At 34.0% G+C, this 24,506-nt stretch overlaps 1 protein-coding gene across 1 annotated transcript; it reads right to left on the reverse strand.

The window, feature by feature from the left end:
- OPRK1 (opioid receptor kappa 1) lies at positions 1 to 23,513 on the reverse strand. Its single transcript, XM_074278319.1, has 4 exons — positions 22,906 to 23,513; positions 21,894 to 22,215; positions 8,139 to 8,491; positions 1 to 4,168 (listed from the first exon to the last, which is right to left on the reverse strand). Exons 2-4 carry the CDS (start codon positions 22,148 to 22,150, stop codon positions 3,636 to 3,638), a joined length of 1,143 nt encoding a protein of 380 aa, XP_074134420.1. The 5' UTR covers positions 22,151 to 22,215; positions 22,906 to 23,513; the 3' UTR covers positions 1 to 3,635.
- Between the last annotated feature and the right edge of the window lie 993 nt (positions 23,514 to 24,506).

A 24,506-nucleotide genomic window follows, 5' to 3' on the forward strand; every position in this document is an offset into this window, starting at 1 on the left:
ATAGTTCAAAATCACCTCTACAATATCATGAAATCACGCTACCTTATTTTTTTTCTAAATACAGATCTAGAAATAAGGTAATACAATAAATGAAACAACATAACAAATAAATGTTGAGAGATTTTGTTTCTTTTTTTTTTTAGTACATTTTTATCACAAGGCACAACCATATACATGAATAATTTATGACCATCTTAGAATACATAATATATGCATATACATTTCTATCAGAGCTTAGAAAGGAAACAAGAAAGTATTTTTTGGAGGCTAGAAGAATTCACTAGGGCAAAATAAATTCCTTCTTTTTTAGATATTGTTTTCAAGTTTCTGCTGAATTAAAAAATTCTCATGAAAGGACGAAAAAGCCCAGTCACAGTTTTCTCCTTGAGAAATTGATACTAGAAATCCAGCCAAACATTTTCAGTTTTACTCCAATTATATGTCTTGTTATGCTACATTATACATTCTAAATAATTATAAATGGGATGAAAGTAACTATGCAAGAAGAGGGCGAAGTTTTGCTCAGAGAGACACTCTTATATAGCACTTGTTTATTGGGAATTAAGCAACTTTCCTTTGAAATTTTTATTGAAGTTTTTTAAAATTATTATTATATATCAATAAACTAGAGGACTGGGATTATATCTATAATTTCATTCGAATAAGAAATTTCAAGGTGAAGAAACTCCATTTTTCAATTTAGATTGGAGCCTTGAATTGCCAAGAGCATTGAGAAGTTGTCATTTATTTAGAATCACATGGATAGGATGTGTAATATCCACTACACCATGGTTATCTCTCATTTTATAAAAATTATAAATTTAAAAATACTATTTATAAAATGCTATTCTGGACAGGGACATGATAATGATCTTGTACATTCAAAAAACCTTCCATTTTACTCTTCTATCTATCCTTCTTGTTGCTAACTTATTTATCTCACTGTTATCGCCTTCAATTCCTCAAACCTCTGAAACAAACCCATGTTGAAATGATTGCTGGGAAAACTATCAGTCCTTAAATTTGGACAGTCTCACTCTGACTTCAGAAAGACACACATGTACCTTGCTATTGTTGAAATTAGAGGACTGGAACATCAAAAAACTAAAAAAAGAAATTAATAGAAGAGGACCTTGATGATGCAATTATCCAAGAGTATTTATTTAGCATTATTGTTACTTCTATCACACATCAGAAAAAAAATTTTGGAGAAGAGTATTAAAATGCAAGCTGTATTTTTGATAAAGAAATATTTATGCATCATATCCTTCTTTTATTATTATATCCCTAAACTTTGTGATCTATTTATTTTGTGACTCCCTACTGTTATTCATATTGAAGGAATCCCCTAAAAGTTTTGAGGGAAGTATTAACAGCAATAGCAAGGAAGCATATGTAGCTCTATTGAGTGGCATAAGAATTCTAGTATCCCTAGCACAAGAGAGGGCAGATTCAGGCACAAGATTCAGATGACCTCAATGCTCATCAGGGCATTAGCATGAGGACACTTCATGTACACTTTGTAGAATCTCATGCCATCCTTATTACTAATGTTTTTATTTACTCCCCAGAGTTAAAAAAAATGGGGAGCCTAAAATATTAACAGATGAGTTTAATGCTCCAGGAAAATAAGTGAAATTATTTTGATATTTGTATAAATATTATGTATAATATTCTTAAGAAAGGAGTGTGTCTCTTTAACCTTCCTTTAGTGTTATATCCTCAAGCCATATATATATATATATATGCACACACATATTACCATATGTGTACACATATGTGTATACATATGTGTGTATAAACATATCCATTTAGTACTGTAGCTGAGGTGTTTGAGTATATCATAGTATAGTCAATAAATATTAAAATTGGCTACATATGAATATAAAAGCACACATATGCTTAAATATGGCAAAGAAATATGATATAAAATTCTTTAATTTTCAATTAGAAATATATCCAGTCACACAGTCCAAAGAATTTAGAAATACTAATTTAGGTACTGTGGAGATTTAAGATAGAGACAAACTAATATAGTTGAGGTAAAGCTTGAAAATATTTGTTTAACTCCTTAAATGCCAAGTTTTAGTTTTGACATAGCATTGACATAAGATAGGAGAAAGAAGAATTAAAATATCTTACAGTTTCACAGAGGTGCATATGTCTAAGTTCCTTTAAACCCTAGGTGGGGTTTGTCCTATGCCTATTTGGTGAAAAAGCCTTAGTCCTAAAGTCAAATGTCCACACATATGCCAAAACAATTTTGGAGTTAAGAGACAATGCATAAATGAGGTACATCTCTCATTATAGCTATATCATTTTGAAATTTTCCTCACTTTAGAGTCTTGAATCCAAATGGCAAAATCAATGCATGGTTTACTAAAGCTTTATCTTAACCTCCTTTTTAAAGTGGCATCTAATCCAAGCTAAGGCATGACAAAAACAAAAACAAACCATATCATTTCCACACTCTGCTTAGGAATGACATTTCCTGTCCCACCACAAGAAAAGTGAAGCTGGGTTGTATCTACAGGAAATTGCTGATCTATACTGATGATAAGATCAATTAATGTCTCTAGCTATCTAAAAAATAGCTAGAATCCTATGATTAATACTTTATGACTAGAGAAATGTGCTAATTACTATAATAATTGCCAGCAATGCCATCACTCCGAGTGAATGAATTAGCTGCTTGGCTTATTTTCAAATTAGGCACACATGCCAAGAAGAGCTAATGATTGGCCAGCCCATTCTTTATCTACATATACAAAATATTTCAAGATGAAGTTCTGATATATTTTAATAAACCAAAGGCTCTCTGACTCCAGTTCTCTTCTCATACACAAATGATCAAGAGAAGATTTTTCTAAGGTATGACCTAACATATAATCATTTGTCAAGTTAAATACCAGAGAATCATAGCTAAAACCGGGAAGCATCATCTCTAGGTGCCAAATACCCTAAAATACATTAGAAACTATATTTCAGGCATCCTAAGAATTTTTTTAATATTAGAAGACTTTCACAATACACAGAAACATTGCACACTTTAGATGTAAATTCAATCCATGCTTAAGCTGAAATTTTTGCCATACAGCTAAAAGAAATGCTTATTATCCATAAAGAGTAAAGAGAAATAGGGTGAGCAACTTCATAATGGCCATCATTTTTGAAGCTACCACTGTGCAAGGATCTGGACTTAAAATATTCACTTTCAGCCTGAAGCAAATGTGTTTCCTTTTTTTAAAGAACAAGTATACAAGGAACAATATCTCTAAATATAAGGTGATAGCAAATAGTGGGGAGCAGAAGTCTAATATTAGAAAATGGAGATCTGACTTTCCCTTCCCTAGTAACCATTGTCAGATAGTCTGACCTCCTAGATTTAAAGAAGGTACCTTCCTACTTGGATTTTCTTTTTGTCTTCAAACCTTGTCTTAAACTTTGGTGTCAACTGAACTTGATTGCCATAGCAGTTTGCCCTCATCATGACTCCACAACATAAGAACTTCTAAAAGTCTTTCCAAAATAACATTATGTTTCTAGGCTCAGACTGCTGTAGTGATCTGAGTTAATCCTAGATCATTGAATTCCTCTCTAACTGGAGAACTATAGGAAGACATTTCCACGACTAGTCATACAGGTTTATTTATCCCATCAACTTCTCTCAGGTAGGGAGTGTCCTGAACTGTGTTTTGAACTCTAGTAGTGCTCTGTCTCTCCATCCTGGCCTTAAATGGAAAACAAAAGTCCCTAAAACACCTCTTGAAGTTTTCATCTAAGAAAGCATATAGAATGGGGTTTAAGCTGCTATTAGTGTACCCTAAAGCAATGCAGAAATAATAACTAGAAAGGGCTGCTGTACTATGGGAGGTGCTTCCCAGAGCTTCAACCAGTACAAATATGTGAATCGGGGTCCAGCAGATAATAAAGACTGCCACCACAACCAGAACAAGCCTGGTGATTCGGCGGAGGTTGCGATCTTTCTCTCGAGAGCCAGAAAGTAGCCTCACACTCTTTAAGCGTAAGATCATCAAAGTGTAGCAAACAATGATGATGAGAACTGGAATTATGAATGCAAAAACAAAGACACAGATTTTCATGAAGAGATCCCACCAGGAATAATCATCATCTGGGAATTGCAAAGAGCATTCAATGGTATCCATATCTGGAAGAAATAACAGAAAAAATAATAATAATTAGGGGAAGGTTAGAACATCCCATAAATTATTATAGATATATGATTGTGATTATTTAGAATGTACCCAGTAGCCTCTCTATTTGAATAAATGAATTATGCTAAGATATTAATACACAAAGCAGGCCAACAAAGTACAAACAAAAGCCCCATGGAGGCATTTACCTTTCAGTACAAATCAAGAGTATCAAATAGGCAATTACATAAAGATTGCATGATAAGCTTTGGTTACAATGTAAATCAATGAATAAAATTAATAAGCTTCTTCTATCACTTAGCCCATTTCTTCATACTGTATAGTTGACATATATATGCTATTTCTTACTTTGCCGTCTGACGTCTGCACAAAAACCTAAGAGAAGACACAAGAAACAAATTCCAAGCATGTTTGTGTCTATAATATGTCTTCTCTTCTTCTTCTCCTTTTTTTTTTTTTTAGGCAACTAAGGTTAAGTGACTTGCCCAAGGTCACACAGCTAGTAATGTTATGTGTATGAGGTCTGATTTGAACTCAGGTCCTCTTGACTTCAAGGCCCATACTCTATCCACTGCATTGTCTAGAGTTAGAACCAAGTATGATTGTGAATACGTAATGCCTGTTACTGAGGAGCTTCCAGGAGCAGGGGACTAATGAGGGATAAACCAGCTTGAGTTGAAGAAAGAGCAGATGGAAAATGGAAAATAGGAAGGAGAGAAGAGAGAGAGAGAGAAAGACAGAGAGTAACAGAAAGACAGAGGGAGACAGACAGAGAGGAAGAGATGGAGAGAGAAACACAGAAAGACATAAAGAGACACAGACAGAAACAGAGAAAGACAGAAAGAGGGAGAGAGAGGGACAAAGAGACAGAGTTATAAAGAGAAGCACAGAGAAATAATATATATAAAGACTGAGTAAGAGACGGGGGAGAATGAGAGAATAAAGAGAGATGCAGGAGGGTGGAATTTGTGTGTCTTGAAATATTTATCAATAGTCTGCTGTAGCTAAGTTGGAAATTTAGTTCACAGTTTTATAAGAGAAAAACAGGTGCTTTATTTAATTTTTTTTTTTTTTTTTACCATATAAGATATGTTATTATTTCAGGACATGTACCTGAGCCATGACCTTGAAAGTATTTTACAGCCATATGTAGTCAATTACCTATGCTCACAGGTATTCATGAACTCTAACACTTACACAATTGTTGGGGAAAGAAATATCTATAATTTTCAAAATGATTGTTCTGCAAGCAAAAAATGAAATTCTATTAAGAGCAGAGTTCTTTTCATAACTGTACCTTTTACCCTAGAGATACAAAAACCTAGAAATACAGTGAAAAGAATAATGATACAGTTTGGCTGGGAACATGAGATAATGACCTAAACCTGAATAGTTTGTCTATCTCTCACTTATAAATTCAAGTCCTGTGATTATGATTCTGAGTGGACTCGACCCTCACATGCATAAAACTAAATAAATGGTGCTACTGAAGATGTGCTGATTTGTTCCTGAGGAGGGAAGGAGAAAGCCACAGTCTGTCTTATAGGCGTTTAGCATATGAACTTGTTTCGTGGGACACAAAATCTACAATATGGCCTTTGAATAGATACTCCAAGTAATTGTGTGTTTGTCAGATCCATTTACTTTTATATTTTATATACAGAACTGAAAATCAGTGTGACCAAGAATAATTCATTTCACCCTGGGGTTGGAGGAATGAAGGGCAAGTGATTTCCTATCTTAAAGATTTAGGCATTATTTTTCTTCCTATAGTCTATTTTTGTTGTTATTGTTGTTTTTATGGGTGTTGGTACTTAAAATGTCATTCTAAGGATTCACTTTTCTTTCATTCTCTTCTTGTGATGAATGTAAACTGAGTTTTCATGTGAATTTGCACATAAACTTCTAAAAGGCTAGAACTGAGGAAATGCACTTGGATAATGGAGCGTGTGAGACTAATTGCCAATTGGACAATTCTCTATTAACATGTTTGAAGGATGACCCTTCCCAACTATTTTGTGCAGTCTTGATTGGTGGGTGTGGACAAAGAAGGGGAAGTGACATGAGTGGGTGGAGATGATTCATTCTCCTGGTGGTTGAGAGAGATTGCTAGATCTAATCCCCTGACCTCAAAAGACCAAGAATAAAGACTTTTGATTATTCTGACTCAGGCTGATTTCTGGGAAGACAGAGTTCAATTGAAAAATGAATTATTTTATTAGTTTTATTAATTGTTTTTAGCACAAATTGCTTGTCTGAATTATCTATACTTTAAAAAAATCTCAATAGATCATGATTAGTTAAAATTCATATTGTGTTTTTAAGATTCTTTTCCATCAATATCTCCATATATATGAAATCTAATATACTTACCTCAGACATTAGCTATATGACCACCAGCAAGCTATTTAACCTCTAACTGACCCAGTTTCTTCATCTCTAAAAAAAGTTATAATAATGGCACCTACTTCTCAGGGTAGTTCTGAGGATAAAATATAATAATATTTGTAAAGTTGCAAACCTAAAAGTGTTATATAAATTCTATTATTATCATTGTTAACTTATACTATATTTTGTTTGTAAATTTTTCAGATCAAATCTGTTTTACAAAGTTAAAAGTAAGCCATGTAAACAAATATAATCACAAATATACTTTATTCTAGCCAATGGTATTCTATCATATATTTTATCTCCTATATTAAAGTAGTATCTTACGGTAAGGAGAAGGCCAGATTTGTAAACAGAATTGTTGTGGAATCACAGTCTCTTTCTGTTGTGTGACAATGGATAAACAGAACCTCTCTGAGATTTAATTTTTCTCACTTGTAAAATAGAATCATAATACCTATAACATCAACTTCTCAGGGCTGTGATGAGGGAATAATGAAATGAATAGTATAAGTAATCTTCCATGGAATCTTAAATTGATGTAGATAAATTTAGTTAATTTTTTCAAATAATACTTCATGCCTACTTGTACTTAAGTTTTATTTTGATGTCTTATTCTGATGTTTTATTCTTATGTCTTATCTAGTCAATTAACATTCATTAAAAGTATTCTGTGTGCCTGCCAGATTGTTCTAAGTTTTGGGAAGACAAAGAAAGGCAAAAGACAGCCTCTGTTCCCAAGAAATTTGAAGTCTAATAGTAGAGAACACTAGCAAATGACCATGTACAAACAGGCTATATACAGGATAAATTGGGAATAATCATAGTGTAATTAACCTTAGATTTTCAGGGACTATATCAGAGAAGTATAAGTTCTGTAAGGTCTTATGAAACAGAGAAGATTTTGAATCTAAATCAAACTGGTAACATAATGGCTATCTAGCATCAGAAGACATAAATAGATAAATTCAAAGGGGCTTCGCAACAAAAGGATGGTCACTGGATAATATTTTGTCATTGTTGTTTGTTTTATATCAAAGTAATTCATGACTGCAACCTGATGAAGAAGTATGGAGTATCCATACTTAAGGAATCATGGGTTTTTTAATAGCTCAAACCTTTTTTAAAATTATTTTTGCTTAATGATAATAAGTAGTACTCCAAGATTTGCCAAGTGCTTTTACATCCCCATTTTACAAATAAGGAAACTGAGCATGAAAGAGATTAAGTGACTTGTCCAAAGTCATATAGCTAAGAAGGTTTCAAATTCAGGTCTTCTTGACTACAAATCCAGCATTCCATCTACTACAACACCAACTAAAAAGTGGTACCCTTTACTAATGATTACTTGAAGAAAGTCACTATCTCCTATGCCCAAAATTTTCTTCCCTCATATCACTCCCTTTTAGTTTCCTTCTACCTTCTATTAAAAGTTTTTTCTTTTTCCTCTGAATTCTCATATGTTTCCTTAATTGACTATCTCTGATTGTACTCTGCATCAGAATTTTCTATTGGTGGGGAGGAAAAAGGAAAGTTTAGGTAAAAATGAAAGAGTTATATATTAACTATACTTACCTTCTCTGACCTTGGTGCCCCCTAGGACTATAGCAGATATACCAACTGAGGATGATAATAACCAGATACATATGTTAATCATCTTTGCCTTCAAGGGAGTGCGGAAGTCTAAAGCCTTGACAGGGTGACATACTGCAATGTAACGGTCAACACTCATCATGGTCAATGTGAATATGCTGGTAAACATATTGTAATAATCGATAGAAATCACTATTTTGCAGAGTACGTCTCCAAAGGGCCAAGAATTCATCAGATATTCAGTACTTTGAAAAGGCATAGTGGTAGTAACCAATGCATCTGCCATAGCCAAATTAAATATGTAAATGTTGGTTGCTGTCTTCATCTTTGTATATCTGCAAAACAAAAGAAAATTCAATTTTCAATCTCCATGTATCTGACATATATTTATAGATGTCTGACATATATATATATATGATATACACATTTATGTGTTAAATCATAGAAGCATGGCATTTTAGATTTAGAAAGGATCAAAAAGATTAACCCTTAGAAATGTTGAAGCTAAAAATTCTGGAATAAATTTAATATGGTACTTTATTTTGAAGTTGAGCTGTCCCTGAATTACTGAATTTTTAATTTCCTCTTCTTTAACATGAAGGCAAGTATAACTACATGTATTATGCATATATATGGTATAAATATGTATATATTATATATGTGTATATAAAGATAGATATAGATAGATATATAAAATCAAATGTTCTTCCAAATAAATTTTGGAATACATATTTTACAAAAATAATAACATATCTTTTTTGACAGTTTCATAAATTCTTCCTTCCAAAGTTTCAAGCTACTGCAGAGTATCATTTAATAATAAAATAAGTAAACCAAGATTAATAATTTTAGAGTCAGTTAAGTCTTAGAACATGAGTCAAAAGCAAATTATGATATTGAAAGTGACAGCAAGGTGACACATACCTTACATAAAGGTGGGGAAACTGTTCATGAGAAATGGAGGAAATATTATATAAGTTAAAAAAAAACCCAAGAGACTAATTCAATTATTTCTTTTTATAACTAAGAAAAATGAACTTAAATGACTTGTCCTGAGTCAGACATGAGATCCTACAATGTGTGAGGGACCATACGAGGGTCTATTACTAGTTAGTGATAGAGACAGAACTGGATTCTAGATTTCCTTCTCTGGTCAAAAGTGTAGAGTAGTAAACTTGGAGTATGAAAAATTTGATTTCAAATCCCAGATCAGATACTAGAATGTGGTCCTGGATAAGCCATTTAGCCACTACCTGCCTCAGTTTCCTTATCTGTAAAATGTAGATAAGACCAGCACCTATCTCCCTGGATTGTTGGGAGGATGAAATGAAATATTTGTGAAGTGCTTTGAAAATCTTATAGTACTATATAAATGCTACTTGTTATTATCGTTATTATTACCACATTAAGTCTTTGGTTTATCAGTGGTGATATGGAAATAATGTCATATATTGATAAGATACATGTTTCATTAAGATTCATACTTTAAAATACAAATGGTCACATAAATAGAGGAATGTAACAAGTAGAAGGCACCTAGTGAAGGAAAAAAAAACTCCCTTAAAACTTCTAATAAATTATTTTCTAAGACCCTAGGATGAACCCTCAATGATTCTGTCAAAAAGAATAAAATGTAGCACACAGAGAATAAAGGGAGGCAGTGTGGGACAGGAGAAAGAGCATACACCATGGAGCCAAAGGACTGGCTTTATATCCCACTGTGCAGTGCAATTTGAGACAAGTTTCTTAACCTCCCTTGAGGTTTCTGTTTCCTCATCTTTAAAATGCATGAGTTAGGTTAAATAACCTCTAAGGTTCCTTCTGGATGCAGATCTAAGGACCTGAGGAGAAGCAGACGAAATATAAAGCAATGATTCATGAATATTATTAGGACACATGTCTTCATGTCTCTTCCTACTGCCTCTCTCTCTCTCTCTCTCTCTCTCTCTCTCTCTCTCTCTCTCTCTCTCTCTCTCTCTTTCTCTTTCTCTCTCTCTTTCTCTCTCTCTCTCTCTCTCTCTCTCTCTCTCTCTCTCTCTCTCTCTCTCTCTTTCTGCCTCCATCTTTTTTTCTCTCTGTCTCTCTATGTATCTTTCTTGTCTGTCTCTTTTTTCTCACTGCCTTTGTCTCGCTGTCTCTCTCTCTCTCTGTCTCTGAATTTGTGTGTATATGACTATGTAAAATGAATGGTCAGTATAATTAACTTCTTCAGTTTCTATTTCTCCCATCCTCTCAATTCTACTGTATGTATCTCCAATTCAGCAAGTGAGGACATATAATAACTAAATATTGTAATAATCATTGTCAAGATTTGGACTGGTTGCCTTATAAAAAGCACCTAAATAGTTAAAGTGTTATACAATATATTCCAAAAAGTCAAGTTTAAGCTTAAGATTACACTAAGACTTTTTGTAATAATACCCTGTGATTCTTCCCAGTCTAGGATGAGAGGAAGCTAGAAAAGTCAAGGTAAGGACTGAAAGATAGAATTTTCTACTACAGTGATCTCTTTGAAATTTCTCTGTAGAGGAATGAAGACAGTGAGCAGCAGGAGATGCTATAAAAGAAACAGCAGAAAGAATATGCTTTCAAGGGCAGCTGGAGCCTTCCCCCTGGATCAACACTGGGCTTATTAACAGTATCCAGCAGGGAGTGACTGAATTATGCCAATTCAGAGAAACCACTGAAACAATGACAAATTTATTTCATTATTTATGCCTCTCTTCAGTTTTTTTTTGCCATAAACAATGACTGGTAAGATTCATTGCTAAATATATTTATGCTATTTTAAATAGTGCTTAATGGTTATTTGGATTTTTAAAGAATGATTTTCTAGGTAGAGTTTTCTTTGCCTTCTGAGTTGTTATTTTTGCTATAGTGAAAGGAGAAGAAAAGGGAAGGAAGAACTGAGAATAATTGATTTTACTAAATTTAGCTGTCTAGATGTTCACCAACATAGTTTGCAAATCAACCGATTTCCCAGGTATTTAGAGCTTTATAAATTTTATTTATAATGTGTTTTTAAACTTTCTATATTGTCAAAGAAAGTAATCTACATGCAACCAAAACTTCCATCCAATCTCACTTTCAGTAGGCCAGTCATTCAGCCTTAGGAGCGTTTAGGTTTGTTCTTCCCTACCTCCACCCACTTAGTGGCAAGAAAGATTGGAGAATAAGTAACTAGTCAGAAAATTTTGGAGAAGTCCTTCCAAATGTTGAAGTCAGGTGAGAGAAATAATTATTTTTCTCATATTAATAATTAATTATTGAATTAGGATCAAGGTTTTTCCCCTTTTCTATTTCTACATTCAGAAATCAGCCCCTATAGATTATTCAGATAGCCTGTGAAATACAAGATTAATAATGAGGGAAAACTCAAATCTGTTCAAAGTTAACAAAATTTTAATTTTGGTGACTTGATAGATTTTGGTCCATTATATTTTACTCTGACAGATCTAGGGAAAAGTGGATCTCCCTTTTGTCTAGATTACCTTTTGTGGAGTAATATGGGTACAGATAAGTCTCTTTATTACAATATGCCCATATCTCATTATGATATCCATCTCTCATTATTTGTTAACTAATCAGAATAAATGGCTATCCTCAGAAAGGCCAATTCTTCCAAGTATTGAGTGGGTTCCAGGAGGGACCTTAAGCATTTTTGATTATGTGCTTATATGTTAATAAAATGATTAATTACACAGAATTAAATTATATACAAACTTTGTCTCTCAAATTTTTTTTATGTTACACAAGCATGCTTAGAGAGAATAAAATACACCTATTTCTCCTCATCCAAAATGTCTTCCACAGTGACAATTGATGGGCATCATTACTATTTGCAAAGAACTTTGAAAGGTGTTGAGGGTAAATAAGATGTAATACCTTTTCTGAAAGGACCTACAAGGTCAAAAGGGACATATATAAAATTAAGTAGAGTGAATATAGACAGTGAATAAGAGAAGTACAAATTACCAGAAAAGTTAAAAGAAGAAAATTGTCAATCTAACTTCTAGGTATCTATTTCAACTTGATTAGGATTTTTTTCCTTTGAGATAGAAGATATCCTGAAATACAATGTCCTTCCTTTAAGGATAGGGAAACAGGCTCAGAGGTGAATAACACTTGTGCAAGGTTATACAGCTGGTAACTAACAGTTAGAATTTGATTCCAGATTTTAACTCTAAGCCAGATATTTTATATACTATGTAGTTAGATATGCTTTATTACTATTTCTTCAAAACTGAGCATCATCGTGGTCAAGGATAGAATGAAAAATAGGATTCCTATAATTAAAACAAAACTAGAAACACAAAACATGGGAGTGTAGCATATGAGAAATATAAGGAAATAAGATGAAAACAGTGCAAAATTAGTAACACGGGTATAAAAAATGGATCTAGTCATTAAGCTCTTTAAACATAAAAATCATTGTAGACAATAGGAAATAAAATGGACTTTTTCCCATTGCTCTCATAATATTTGACTATATGGCACACCAAAAATACTGGTTAAAAACTTTAGAATTAGACAATAAAAACTAGAAGAATAACAACCATGTTTTATGCCAAATAAAAGAAATTGTAATTTGTATCTATGAAGAATAGCTGTGAATGAAGAGCCACATAGTAATTTGATAGAGAAGAGTAAAGACTTATGAAATTGCATGAAAGACTGAGAGGCTGCTTAGGATGTGAATAGTGAAGTGGCATGACTATCAGGAAGATCTGAGTTCTAATCTTGCTTTTGACACATGCTTTTGGTGCCACTCAAGGTACATCACCTAGACCATCAGGAACCCCAAACAACCCTAAAAATACAAGTTTCTAAGCAGGCACTATGTAGCATGCTTTTGATGGCTAGGTAGCATAGTGGATAGAGCTCTGGGTCTGTTGTCAAGAAGACCTGTGTCTAAATATGCCTCAAACATTCATTATCTGTGTATGCCTGGGCAAGCCACTTAACCCTGTTTGACTCCATTTCCTCATTTTAAAAATGAGATGGAGAGGGAAATGACAAAGCACTCTGGTATCTTTGACTAAAAAATCCCTCAAAATTGCATCTAGAAGAAAGAAACACAACTAAAAAGGACCAAATGACAACAATCAACTGATATGTTTGGTAGAATTTCTTCACTGGAAGTTCACTATACCAATGAAATCATAGGTATGGTAAAAAAAATACCAAAATCCTTATGTAGTTCTTTATATCAGTAAACAGATATCAGAATAAGATATTCATTCTATCACGTAAAATATGATGGAAACAGATTTGAAATTACAACAGTAATTTCATAAACTTGAAATACAAAGACTGATATTTAGTGCATCAATTAAATTCAGTTATAGAAAAAAACAAAAACTTACTTCCAAGAGTGCCAAGCACTCCCTAAAGGCTTATAAGAACTATTTTCATGAAGTCTGCTATTAAAACCCCAGGAGACAAAAAGGCATTTACAGTCATGAAGGGTAAAACTGCACTTCTCCTCCAGTGTGGAAAAGAAACAACTCTCAAACCTAAGTATGACAGGCCACCCATTTAATTCTATTACATTGTCTAGACAATATTTGTTTTTCATTCACTTTTTGTTTTCTCCAATAAATGATAATTTCTCCAATAAGGATAATTACACTGACATCTGATTAGTTACTATATATAATTCAATAAGAAGACTGTGACGCAATATGAGATTTAAAGAAAAGTATTATGGGATTCAAGGAAGCTAGGTGGCCTAATGTATAGAGTGTCAGGCTGCAGTCAGGATAGAATGATGATACTTGCAAAGCACTTTGCAAACCATAAAGTACTATTAAATGTTAGCTATTCTTTCAAATTTTTACTTTTTTAGGAAATAAACATTTGGAGAATAATCTATCACACAGGACCTTAAAAGACTAAAGATTTCTTGTGTATGTATTACGTGACACTCAGCCCCTCTCCTGCTTTCCTTTTCTTAAGGGTATTTCCTTGTCTAGTACATCATGTATGAAGGTAACAGATGTGAAAGTTTTATCTTCATCATTGATAAAAATAAATTCTTTAAAAATGCTTGAAGATGCATTTCATTTCATATTGCATCTGTATTATTTTAATGTCATCTATAAATTTTCATCAGTCTTATTTTCTTCTCATTTATTTCATGAGATTAATTTCATTTCCCTCTCCCCTCAAAAAAAAAAAAAAACATCCTCTAGTGGGCAGCCTTCTGGCAATTAGCCTCTCCATACTTAACTAAGCAAATCCTCAGATATCTGGTCTAGTATAAGTTTCTTTTATGGTATAGGATAGACTTTCCAGCTAAAAAGTCTCTCCTTAGACTTCCCCTTCTACCTCTATAACTTTCCCCTAAGTTATCTCTACAATAAGATGAAACTTTGAAATCTTTTGTGAAGGCATCACTTTGGTAATAGTTTCATGCTAATTAGATAAAGTCATTCAACCCTGAGCCCAGCCAACTCATAAAATTTCAGAGGCATGAGGAAGAATGTTATTTTCCTTCCTTTTTCTATCATTATATATTTACACATCTAGGAGAGAAGAAAATACTGAGTTTGAGAATAGATAATACTTTTACCTCCAAATTTATCTCATATAAAAGCTATGTAAGGCATATAATTGTTGTTATTTTTCCTAGTTTATTAGGACTTTTGCCTTAGAAATTTTATTTGCTCTTCATAGTCACTGCCCTTTCTTGACCCCCACTTTTTACAGGGAATAAGGTAGTATTAATACCCTATTTGGAGTCCTAACTCCACATATTCAAAGATGGCAAAGATAAAGGGACAAGCTGACATAAAGTGATAGTGAGGAGGATATAGTGGAGAGTCATTGAACCTGAAGTCAGCAGAGCTGTAGATTTAAATTCTGCCTCAAACATTCATAGCTCCAAATCCTGGACAAATCATTTAACACCTGGAACTTTTAGTTTTATAATCTATAAAAATTAAAATAACACCTCTAGTGCATATCCCCCAGAATTTATTTGCTAAATATTCAGAAAGATAAAGCATTCACATATGCAGTTCCTGTATGTCAGACTCTGTACTAAACAATGGGAATACACCTGTTATTATTTTAAATACATAGTCTATATTCTGGGACAGGCTATATAGGAACAAACAAGATCTGTGGTAACCCAAATGCCATAAAATGAAACTTGTCTATGATAGTACTAGACCCAGTGTGAACTGCTGTGGGCCAAAAAATACAAGAGGACATGCCTTCAAGGAGATAAAAATTTAGTTGAGTATCCATGAAACACTTGCCTAGTAAATTTCTAAAAGTTAATAAATATCTCTTTTATTTACTAGATTTTTATGCTTTAAGGCTGTATAGTACTGCTTTTCTGGGGAAAATCTATACGTAGTTTATTCACCCTGATTGCCTTTCTCTATTTTATTCAAACCAAAGATGCTTTTCATTTCACAGATGGGACTTTTTGAGTAGTTTATTTTTATTTCAAGTAAATTGGTGGGCATCCCAGAAAGAATGTTTGGCTCATGTAAAAAAGACTAGAGGTGGGATCAATTGCAAGTTGCTTCATTTGCTCATTGCATACACCCCAATATATATGACCTAAAAAACCACTATCTGTAACCTAAACCCTTAGTTACGAGTAAGCTATGGAATTTTCATAAGATGTGGCATGCGGGAATGCTGGGAAAGGAAGCTGAGAGTCATTAAAACAGAAAGAGAAGAAGAGAGGATGAGCCATTCCACTTGTGGATTTCAGTTAAGAGCAAGGCAGTAATTGTTTTTTACACCTCAGCTCTGAGTCAGACAGTAGAAGGCATTTATTCCCTACTTTCTTTGATCCAAGAATAGGAGATTATTTCTCATGGCATTTGGCTAAAGGTCATTCAAACACATAGCAATCTAAAACCAAAAGTAGATAGCTCTTTGCAGAAAAAAATTAACAAGTTGGGCTCTCTGAGAAGAAAACTGTATTCCTTTATGCAAATCAGGAAGCGAGCTATATTATTTGTGGAGATGCCAAGAATCAAGGTCTTCAGACAGAGTTTTGATGAAAATGAGGCTCTCTCCAGTTGAGAAACAGGAATAGGAACAAGGAACGCTGGAAAACAGAAGCAATCCTTAAACTGACAATATGTATTGGTCTCCCAACTATTTCCTTCTTTGCTCAATGTTCTTGCTGAGTGTCAGGTAACAGGCAAGCACTACAGCTGACTTTAACATTCAGAGGGTTATTGCCTATCTGTTTCTAAATGCAAATTATAATACCATAATGAAGAACTATTTTTAAGGCACACACTACCACAACAGTTATACATATGCACTTTGACTTCATATTACAAATACTATACAAAAGAGATATGAAATAACTTACTCAAAGTCACACATGAAATTTGTGAAACAGGGCAATAATAAACTTATACCTAGTAGGTGGAAATTATAGAGAGATAAATTTTAGTTCAATTTAAACAAAAAGTCTAATAATTAAAGATCAGATGTAGCATAAAACAGCAAAAGAAGCATCAACTTGAAATTAAAGAACCGTAATTAAAATTGAAGCTTTGACATTTACTCCATATGTTAATGATGTCATGTTGATTTTCTTTGAGGATGGGGATGACGATAAGGATGATTACCTTAGTCAAGTAATTCAATTTCAGTTTCTTCATCTGTAAAAAGGGTTTAGATTTGATAACCTTTAAGTGCACTTCTACTTCTTAATCTATAATCCTATGAAGAATGAAATGGATTTCTGTGAAAGATAAGTTTCTTCAAGCTAAAAGTTTTTTAGAAAGATGCTATAGACCAAATTCTTGATCTTTGAGGTCCCTCCTAAATCTAAGATTAGGTGATTTGTTTTTACCAAACCACAATATTTCCCTATATAGCAATCATTTCACAAATGTGAACTTGTTCCAGAAGGTCAAGTGAAGAAGGCAGGTTTTTAACTGCATCTTGAAGAACTGAAGGATTAGGAAAAAATAGGTATTCTAGGTTGCAAGAGTCACTCAAACATTTGAAGTTATCAATGATCTTAGGGCCAGTGAAAAATCATGGAACATGGAAATTGTGAAGGAAAATAGTAGAAGGTAAAATGATGGTGTAATAGAGATAGTTTGTATTGGGTAGAGAGAACTAATAGTTACATTTGCAACATGAGTATTTTCATCTTGGAAATCAGCAAATATTATAAATTAGGTCTAGATTTGCTGTTTTGTTGGAGGGGGTTAAACTAAAAAAATGATAGAGAATGTATTGGTAATGTAGTTTAATCTTAAATGTCTGTCATGGCTAGGTTTTTGTTTTCTTTTGCTTTTTTGAGAGCCACTTCTCAAAGACTTGCCAGCACATCCTGAAGAGATGAATGGATGAGTTGACCAGGACTTAAGAATCAAATTAAGAACCAATGTTGAGATAAGGAAATAAATGTTGAGACAGGGAAATAACATAATTAATAGGAGTTGCACAATCTCCTTCAATACTCCTCCTGCCCACTCTATATGACAAAAGAATTCTTGTATGACAAATATGAAATAAAAGGAAGTGGAGATCCAAATCATCATACTTGGAGGCTCAAAAGAATCTACTCTGTGTAAACTGATGTGTATACAAAGTATGATGATTAGAACATGAAACTGAAACTATTACTACAGAAGCCAAATGGTACTGAGGATAGTATAAGTAGGAATATGCTCAAAAGGACTACATGTATCATGAATTTAAAGCCATAAGAAATCTTATGTCATCTATTCCAAATCACTCATTTTAGAGATGAGGCAAGGAAGGCCCAGAAAGCTTAATAGATTTGACCACAGTCAAAGGAGGCAGGATCAGGATTCAAATTCAAGTTTTCTGATTCTAAGGCCAAAGCTTTTCTTCTTCTTTTCTTTTTTTTTTTTCCATTTCATCATGTTTCTACCTGTTCTAGAAGGCCAGTAGAAAGATACCTCTGGGTTAGAAAAGGTACCTAAAATTATACTTTTTTTTTAGGGTTCCCCAAAGGACCTACTGATTTTAGGAAAATTTGATAATCTAAAAGACAACATCATATGCAAAGTAGCACTAATCAATCAATCAATAAATTAATTAATAAGCCACTAAGCAGTATCCTGGGTTTTGAAAGGTTAGTATAATTATCTAAGTACCTAACTATTTTAGAAGAATGACAAACATTAGGGAGAATGTAACCCTATATTTTTCAGAAATGGGACAGACAAACCAAGTTAGACAAAATTTGGCTTATTAGCCCACATAATTATTGTTTTTCCTAGTCCTGTCTTTTAAATGTGTAATATGCATGGGTTTTATGCTAAAAAATATCTAAAATAATCAGAATTAATGGATGTCAGAGTAACTAATTTGAAAAAATAATCAGAATCCAATTCACCAAATTCTTTAAACACCTTCAAAGAACCTCAGTTAAATTTGCTAAATGTCCATTTAAATGCATTGTCAGTGCAATTCATTTCTTTATTAAGGGAAAGTAATCTGGCATTTAAAAAAATCTTTATTTGGCTTCAATAAAATCCAGTAAATGAAAATAGATAATGCATATGAGCAAATGTCTATGTTAACTAAGTTAGTCAAGGAGCATAAATTATGTCCAATTATTTCCAATTACCTTACTTTTATTGCTCATTTATTACAAAATGTCCAAGTTCATAAGCCCTCCATATCTTTTTTCTTGCCTTTATTAACTTCATGTGTGCAAAAATAAAAGTTAAAGGGACCAGGCTGCAATTAGGAAGGTGTTGGAACATTTACCCTCCATATTAAAGCAGACAGGTATTACAGTTATCACTGTTGCCAAAATTATGTGTTTTACTATGTTTGCTGTGACAAGTAAGAGAATAACCACACCTGTATAATCCTAAACAAGAGAGACAGAGAGTAGAGACAGAGAGAGAAAGGGAGAAAGAGGAGACAGAAAAACAAAGAGAGGGAGGTAAGGAGATAGGGAGGAGAGGGAGTAAAAGAGAGAGAGGTGGGAAAAGAGAAAGAGAAAAACAGAGAGACTGGCAAAGATAGACACAAAGACAGAGAAAGAGAAACACACAGAGAGATACAGAAAGAGAAAGAGATGTAGGGAGAAAGACACAGAGACAGAGAGGAGACAGAAACAAAGAGGAGGAGACAGAAAGATGGCAACAGACAAGCAGATAGGAAAAGATAAACAGAGAAATAGATTAGAAATGTTCACTATAGTTGCTGTTAGTATTATTATTTATGAATATGTATTTAGCTCAACTACAATGCAAATCATAGTTTTAATACATACACAATTGTTTTTATAATACCTAAGAGCCAGTTGCAAATTGAAAGTTGAAAATAATAATTTGTTTTCACCTACAAAATGTTGAACATTTGGATAGATTTGAATGTGCAGGTACATTTTATGAAAATTTTCAGTTTTCATGAAGATGGTAATTTATTATTCCATCACAGATACACTTCTAGTGCCTCCTTACATTCAAACAACTTTTCTTCTTCATAGCTTCTCCCCTGTAAGAATTCTGAATTGAGTGCAAGGTTACACTAGATACTTATGAAGATTTCTTCAAAATATAATAGTTTATTATTCTAAATCTGACAGGTTTGAGTTTCTTTTAGGGTCAGATTTAAAAAAAATTAGACTCCTGGATTTTTATAATATTTAAGCTATTTCTATTATTATTTCTATTTATATAAATATGCATTATGTCAAAATTATTCCTTATCATTTATTTGATTCTTTTCTCATCTAGCATATTAAAAAATCTTGCACCCCAAACAAAAACCACTATCTCCTTGAGAAATAAGTCTCTATTATTGTGAAGCAAATTTTTGGTGATGATATATTTAGACTTGTAGAATTACTTCTACCTCTGATTTGGCCCATAAGCCAAATTGCAGAAGGAGCTAGGTAAGGAACACCAAAATAACAATGGTAGCCAAGGAGCCTACATACTGAAGGCAAAATACTAAGTCTATCCAAAAATCAGATCAATGATGACAGCCACAGAGTTGGCAGTAGGTCTATTATTGTTCAAGAAAGAAAGTATAATGATTGACTGTAGGGAAACTATTCACAATTGAAAATAAACTCCTATAGAAAACCTATCCTGAACAGTGAAAATTTATTTTATTATGTTGAAATTCTCAATAAAGTATGAATTCATGAAGTAGAATTCATGACTTGATAGTCAAATTCCAGCTTGACAACCATTGGCTCATCAACTTGCTAATTCAAACTTCTTTTTCAATTTCTGATGTAATTATATATTTTAAAGAGAACTACATTGAAGTGATTAACTAATAAATATAGATAGCTGCATTAAAACCAAGCCTCCATTTAAAATTTTTGTGATTTTTTTTATTTGTTTCTTTTTAAATGCTCTCTAGAAATACTTTTAAGGAATAGAAAAATGGCCTTTTTGGAATACAATTTTAGGGGGGAAATAAGGCAGCTAATTTAAATCTGAAGATATACCTGCCAAATTTAAGAAAAGATGAACTATTTGCTTATGAGATAAGATTCCATTAAAGGTTAGAAAGAAAATTTAAAACACTATGGGGAAATGATAATGTTGCTTATTTCTTAATAAGTACATTCATATTTTATGAAGTAGAAATATATATTGATTTACCATTAATAACTTTCATTTGTGTCATAAATTTAATTTAATATTACAAATTGCATTCCTAGCTCCCATCGGTCATATAATCTTTTTCATGGAGATTAACAGTAAATTATTAAAGACTGAGATACATTTTGTTCTTTTATTAGGTTCCTTCTTGTTTTTACCCCTTTCCATTATACTATTTGAACTCCAGCAACATGAAACAAATTACAAGAAACAAGTGTACTGAGGTAGTTTAACAAATCCCAGTAGTGAGTAAAATAAGTTTTTAAAAGATGCACATGAGAGATTAATCAACAGACTGTGCGTTTAAAAATGTTATCACATGCATATGTGGAAAAATACAAGCTAATATCAGGGAATAAAAATAAAGTTTACTGATTACATAGTTATGATGGTTTCTGTTCTTCTTAAGAATAGGAAAAATAAAGACCCTGTGTTTAATTAACCCTGTGGGAAAAGCTTTGATAAATGATCTCAGCAGTCAGAATGCCAGCATACTCATGTCACCCAGGGACATTTCTAAACCTTAAATGAGGTTCATCAAAATACAACAGAAGAATGATGATTTTGATTTTTTATGGTTGAAAACATCAAAGTAATATTGTCGAAACTCAGAAATCCATCATTCCCTCCATCAAAATATATAATTAGGAAAGCCAAAATGTTTATTAACTGAAGCTGTTATTATTGGAACATAATAATTCTTGTTTTTCTCCCATAATTTATAGAGTAGAATTCAAGTTATTAGAAAGAATTATATGGATATTATTGGACTTCAATAGAATATTGGATTTTAACTTATTATCAACAACACTAAGTTGATGAATCATAAAAAACCTTGAATTGTGTGTATTTGCCAGAGGAAAATGTATTTCCACAAAATCTTTCCATAAGGGAATAAACAAAAGTCCCAGATGTTCGAGACCTATCTCCTCCTCACCTCCCTTCTCTCCCCACCCCCAAGAGACAGAATCTTATACTGTTCTCTGATCATATTAAGAGTTTTCTTTCTCTGGGGGGCGCTTCAGATCGCCTACCCTAAGCGGACCATCCACCCCTTTGCCGGTTTTCTGGTTTCCCTAAAAAGTAGACAGGATGTCCACTTCCTCTCTCTCTCTCTCCTGTCTCTCATTCTCCTTACCTGATGATCACAAACATGACCAATGAATTTCCCACCAAACCCACTATAAACACAACGGAGTAGACCGCTGTGATGATGATGGGGATGGCTGGGGAGATGTGTGTGTGGTTCAGCTGCTGGTCCTCATAGCTGTCACTCTCATTGCTATCCTGTTCGGCCCATCCTGGAAACCAGTTGCTGCTATTAGGCAGCAGACAGGAACTTGGGGGGCAGGTCGGGCCCAAATCCCCGCGGAAGATCTGCACAGGGGACTCCATTGAGAGGCAAGCTGTAGCAGAATGAAGAGGTCAAGGAGGCCGGAAGTCAGGAAAAGCTATGAAGCCTGAAAGAAGGAGAAAAGAAAGTGTCTAAAGATGCTAGGGCAAACGCGAGTTAAACTTTTCCTTACGCAAATCTCAACTTTCATGAAGCATAAAGAAACAGGGCATCTGATCTGGAACGAAAACGATCTTAGAAATATAGCCCAAACCCTTTCTTTCAGAGGTGTACAGATGACTCAGTTGAGGGCCGGGGAGGGCAAATGATTGCCCAAGGGCACGCAAGTATTGTTAGTCGCAGTGCCAAAATGAAAACATTCCAAATCCACAACTCTTTTATGTGTACCACAGAGCTACCTGGGAGGCGAGTCTTTTTACTTGGATCCAGGTCCACACGCTCCACCCCACCCCCTGGGAGAAACATCAATTCGCCACCCCCCTGAAAATGTCTAGACAGAGCTTTAGGATCTAAATAAGGACACACACACACACACACACACACACACACACACACACACACACACACACACACACACACGAGTTGTGCTCTCCTTAGCCTTGGCGGATGAATTAAGTAATATGCCATGAAGCTACAAGGGAAGTTCACCTTTCTTCCCCTGTAACGTTACAAACGCTCCCTGTCCCTGAATTATATCCACACCGATATAATCCCTAGAAGACGGCCGGAGAAGGATAGACTCAATATCTCCTAGAACAATAAAGTGTAAAAAATCCCCTAATCCCACGAAGCTCACCTCTTTCCCCTTACAGGACCGTCAGTTCCTGCACAGTGCCTCTTCAAAGTCCGGGTGAGCTGAACTCCTTTAGGTCCTCCAGATACTCCGTAGCCGGACAGTCTTAGAGCTGGATATGCTGGCACGTCTGCGCCATGAGATGAACAAAGAGTGGAGCAAAGCAATGTTTTTTTTTTTTTGTTATTATTGTTGTGAATTAGCAGGTGCAGCTGGAGCTGCAGCAACCGCTGCCGGCTCTCCCCTCTCCCTTTTCTCCTCTGTAGTTCTTCTGGTTCCCCCTCCTGTTGACACCGCCAGTTCTCTGTCAGTCTCTCCAGCCAGCAGCGCTCTGGACTAATGGGCTCACACTCTCCTTTAGCTCTGTCTCCGCAGCAGCTCACAGGCAGTCAGGCTCACATGACTTCTAACTCAACTCCAAGACACTGAAGAGGAAGGTAGACAAGGGGAGAAAAGGCAACTCTGTAGTAAACTGTACGGTTTTATTGTTGTTGCTGTTGTTTGTTTGTTTGTTTTGTTTTGTTTAATTTTGCTTTTTACACACTTGGCAAAGTTCCTGCCCTCATCACCAAGTCTTGAAGACAAAGCCAATTAACAGTCTCTAACTGAGGATGCCAAAACAGCATCATTCAGTCAGTGTTCTCTGCCTGGGAAATACAGACGTTCCTGGTCCAATCCAGCCATGCCTCCTTAATTTCATAAAAATCATCCCCAAAGCGAGCACTTCTTTGTAAGGTGAATGTGCTTCAACATGGCTTCCCCGTTTTGTTCTCATACCTAGAATTTAGGGATTGCTGTGTGTTTCCCTTGATTTGGAAATGATTAGAAGGTAGGTTCTTTCAGTATTTATTTAAACAAGGAGGTTGCTATTGAGGAAAAATGTTGGGAGATACTGTGAATAGTATATCTTGAACTGCATAGTGGAAAGAAACATGAATGCAGATTGAGAAGCTTTGAGTTCAAATTTTATCTTTGCTGTTTACTACCTAGTGACTGCAGAAGGCACTCTGTCTAGGTCTCACTTGTAAAATGGAGGTGTGGGCTTGAATGACCTTTGAAGAACCTTGCAGCTCTAAATCTATGATCTTGTAACTGTGTAAGAACAACTTGTAGAAAATAATTTTGGGGGGGTCAGAAGAAAAGTTAGAGATGGCTCACCTTTTTTTAAAAGATAGTTTAGGAAAAGATAGGTGAAAATATTCAGTTGTAATAAGAATAGATTACAAAATCTGATTTGACTTAAATAAAATACTTTTATTTATTCAATGTCTTTCAATTCCCTTGTCCTGACTGTAATAATAGTTTTATTAGCTCCACATACATCCTCCCTCTCTTTTACTGGTATTGTGAAACTTGACTAAGTCTTCTAGCTATGCAAATAGTCATAAAGATAAACTTTTTCCTTTAGTTTTATATAGATATAAATATACATATATCTACTATATATATATATATATATACTGACATTATATCTATACATTGTGTACATATACATATATATATCTAATGAGTATAAATTTATGGAGAGAGTATAAATTTATAAAGTGCATGAAGTTATAAATGTCTAAATGTCTATATACATATGCATATATACACACAAATAT

This window comes from Sminthopsis crassicaudata, chromosome 1, assembly GCF_048593235.1.
Source record: "Sminthopsis crassicaudata isolate SCR6 chromosome 1, ASM4859323v1, whole genome shotgun sequence".
NCBI classification, from domain to species: Eukaryota; Metazoa; Chordata; class Mammalia; order Dasyuromorphia; family Dasyuridae; genus Sminthopsis; species Sminthopsis crassicaudata.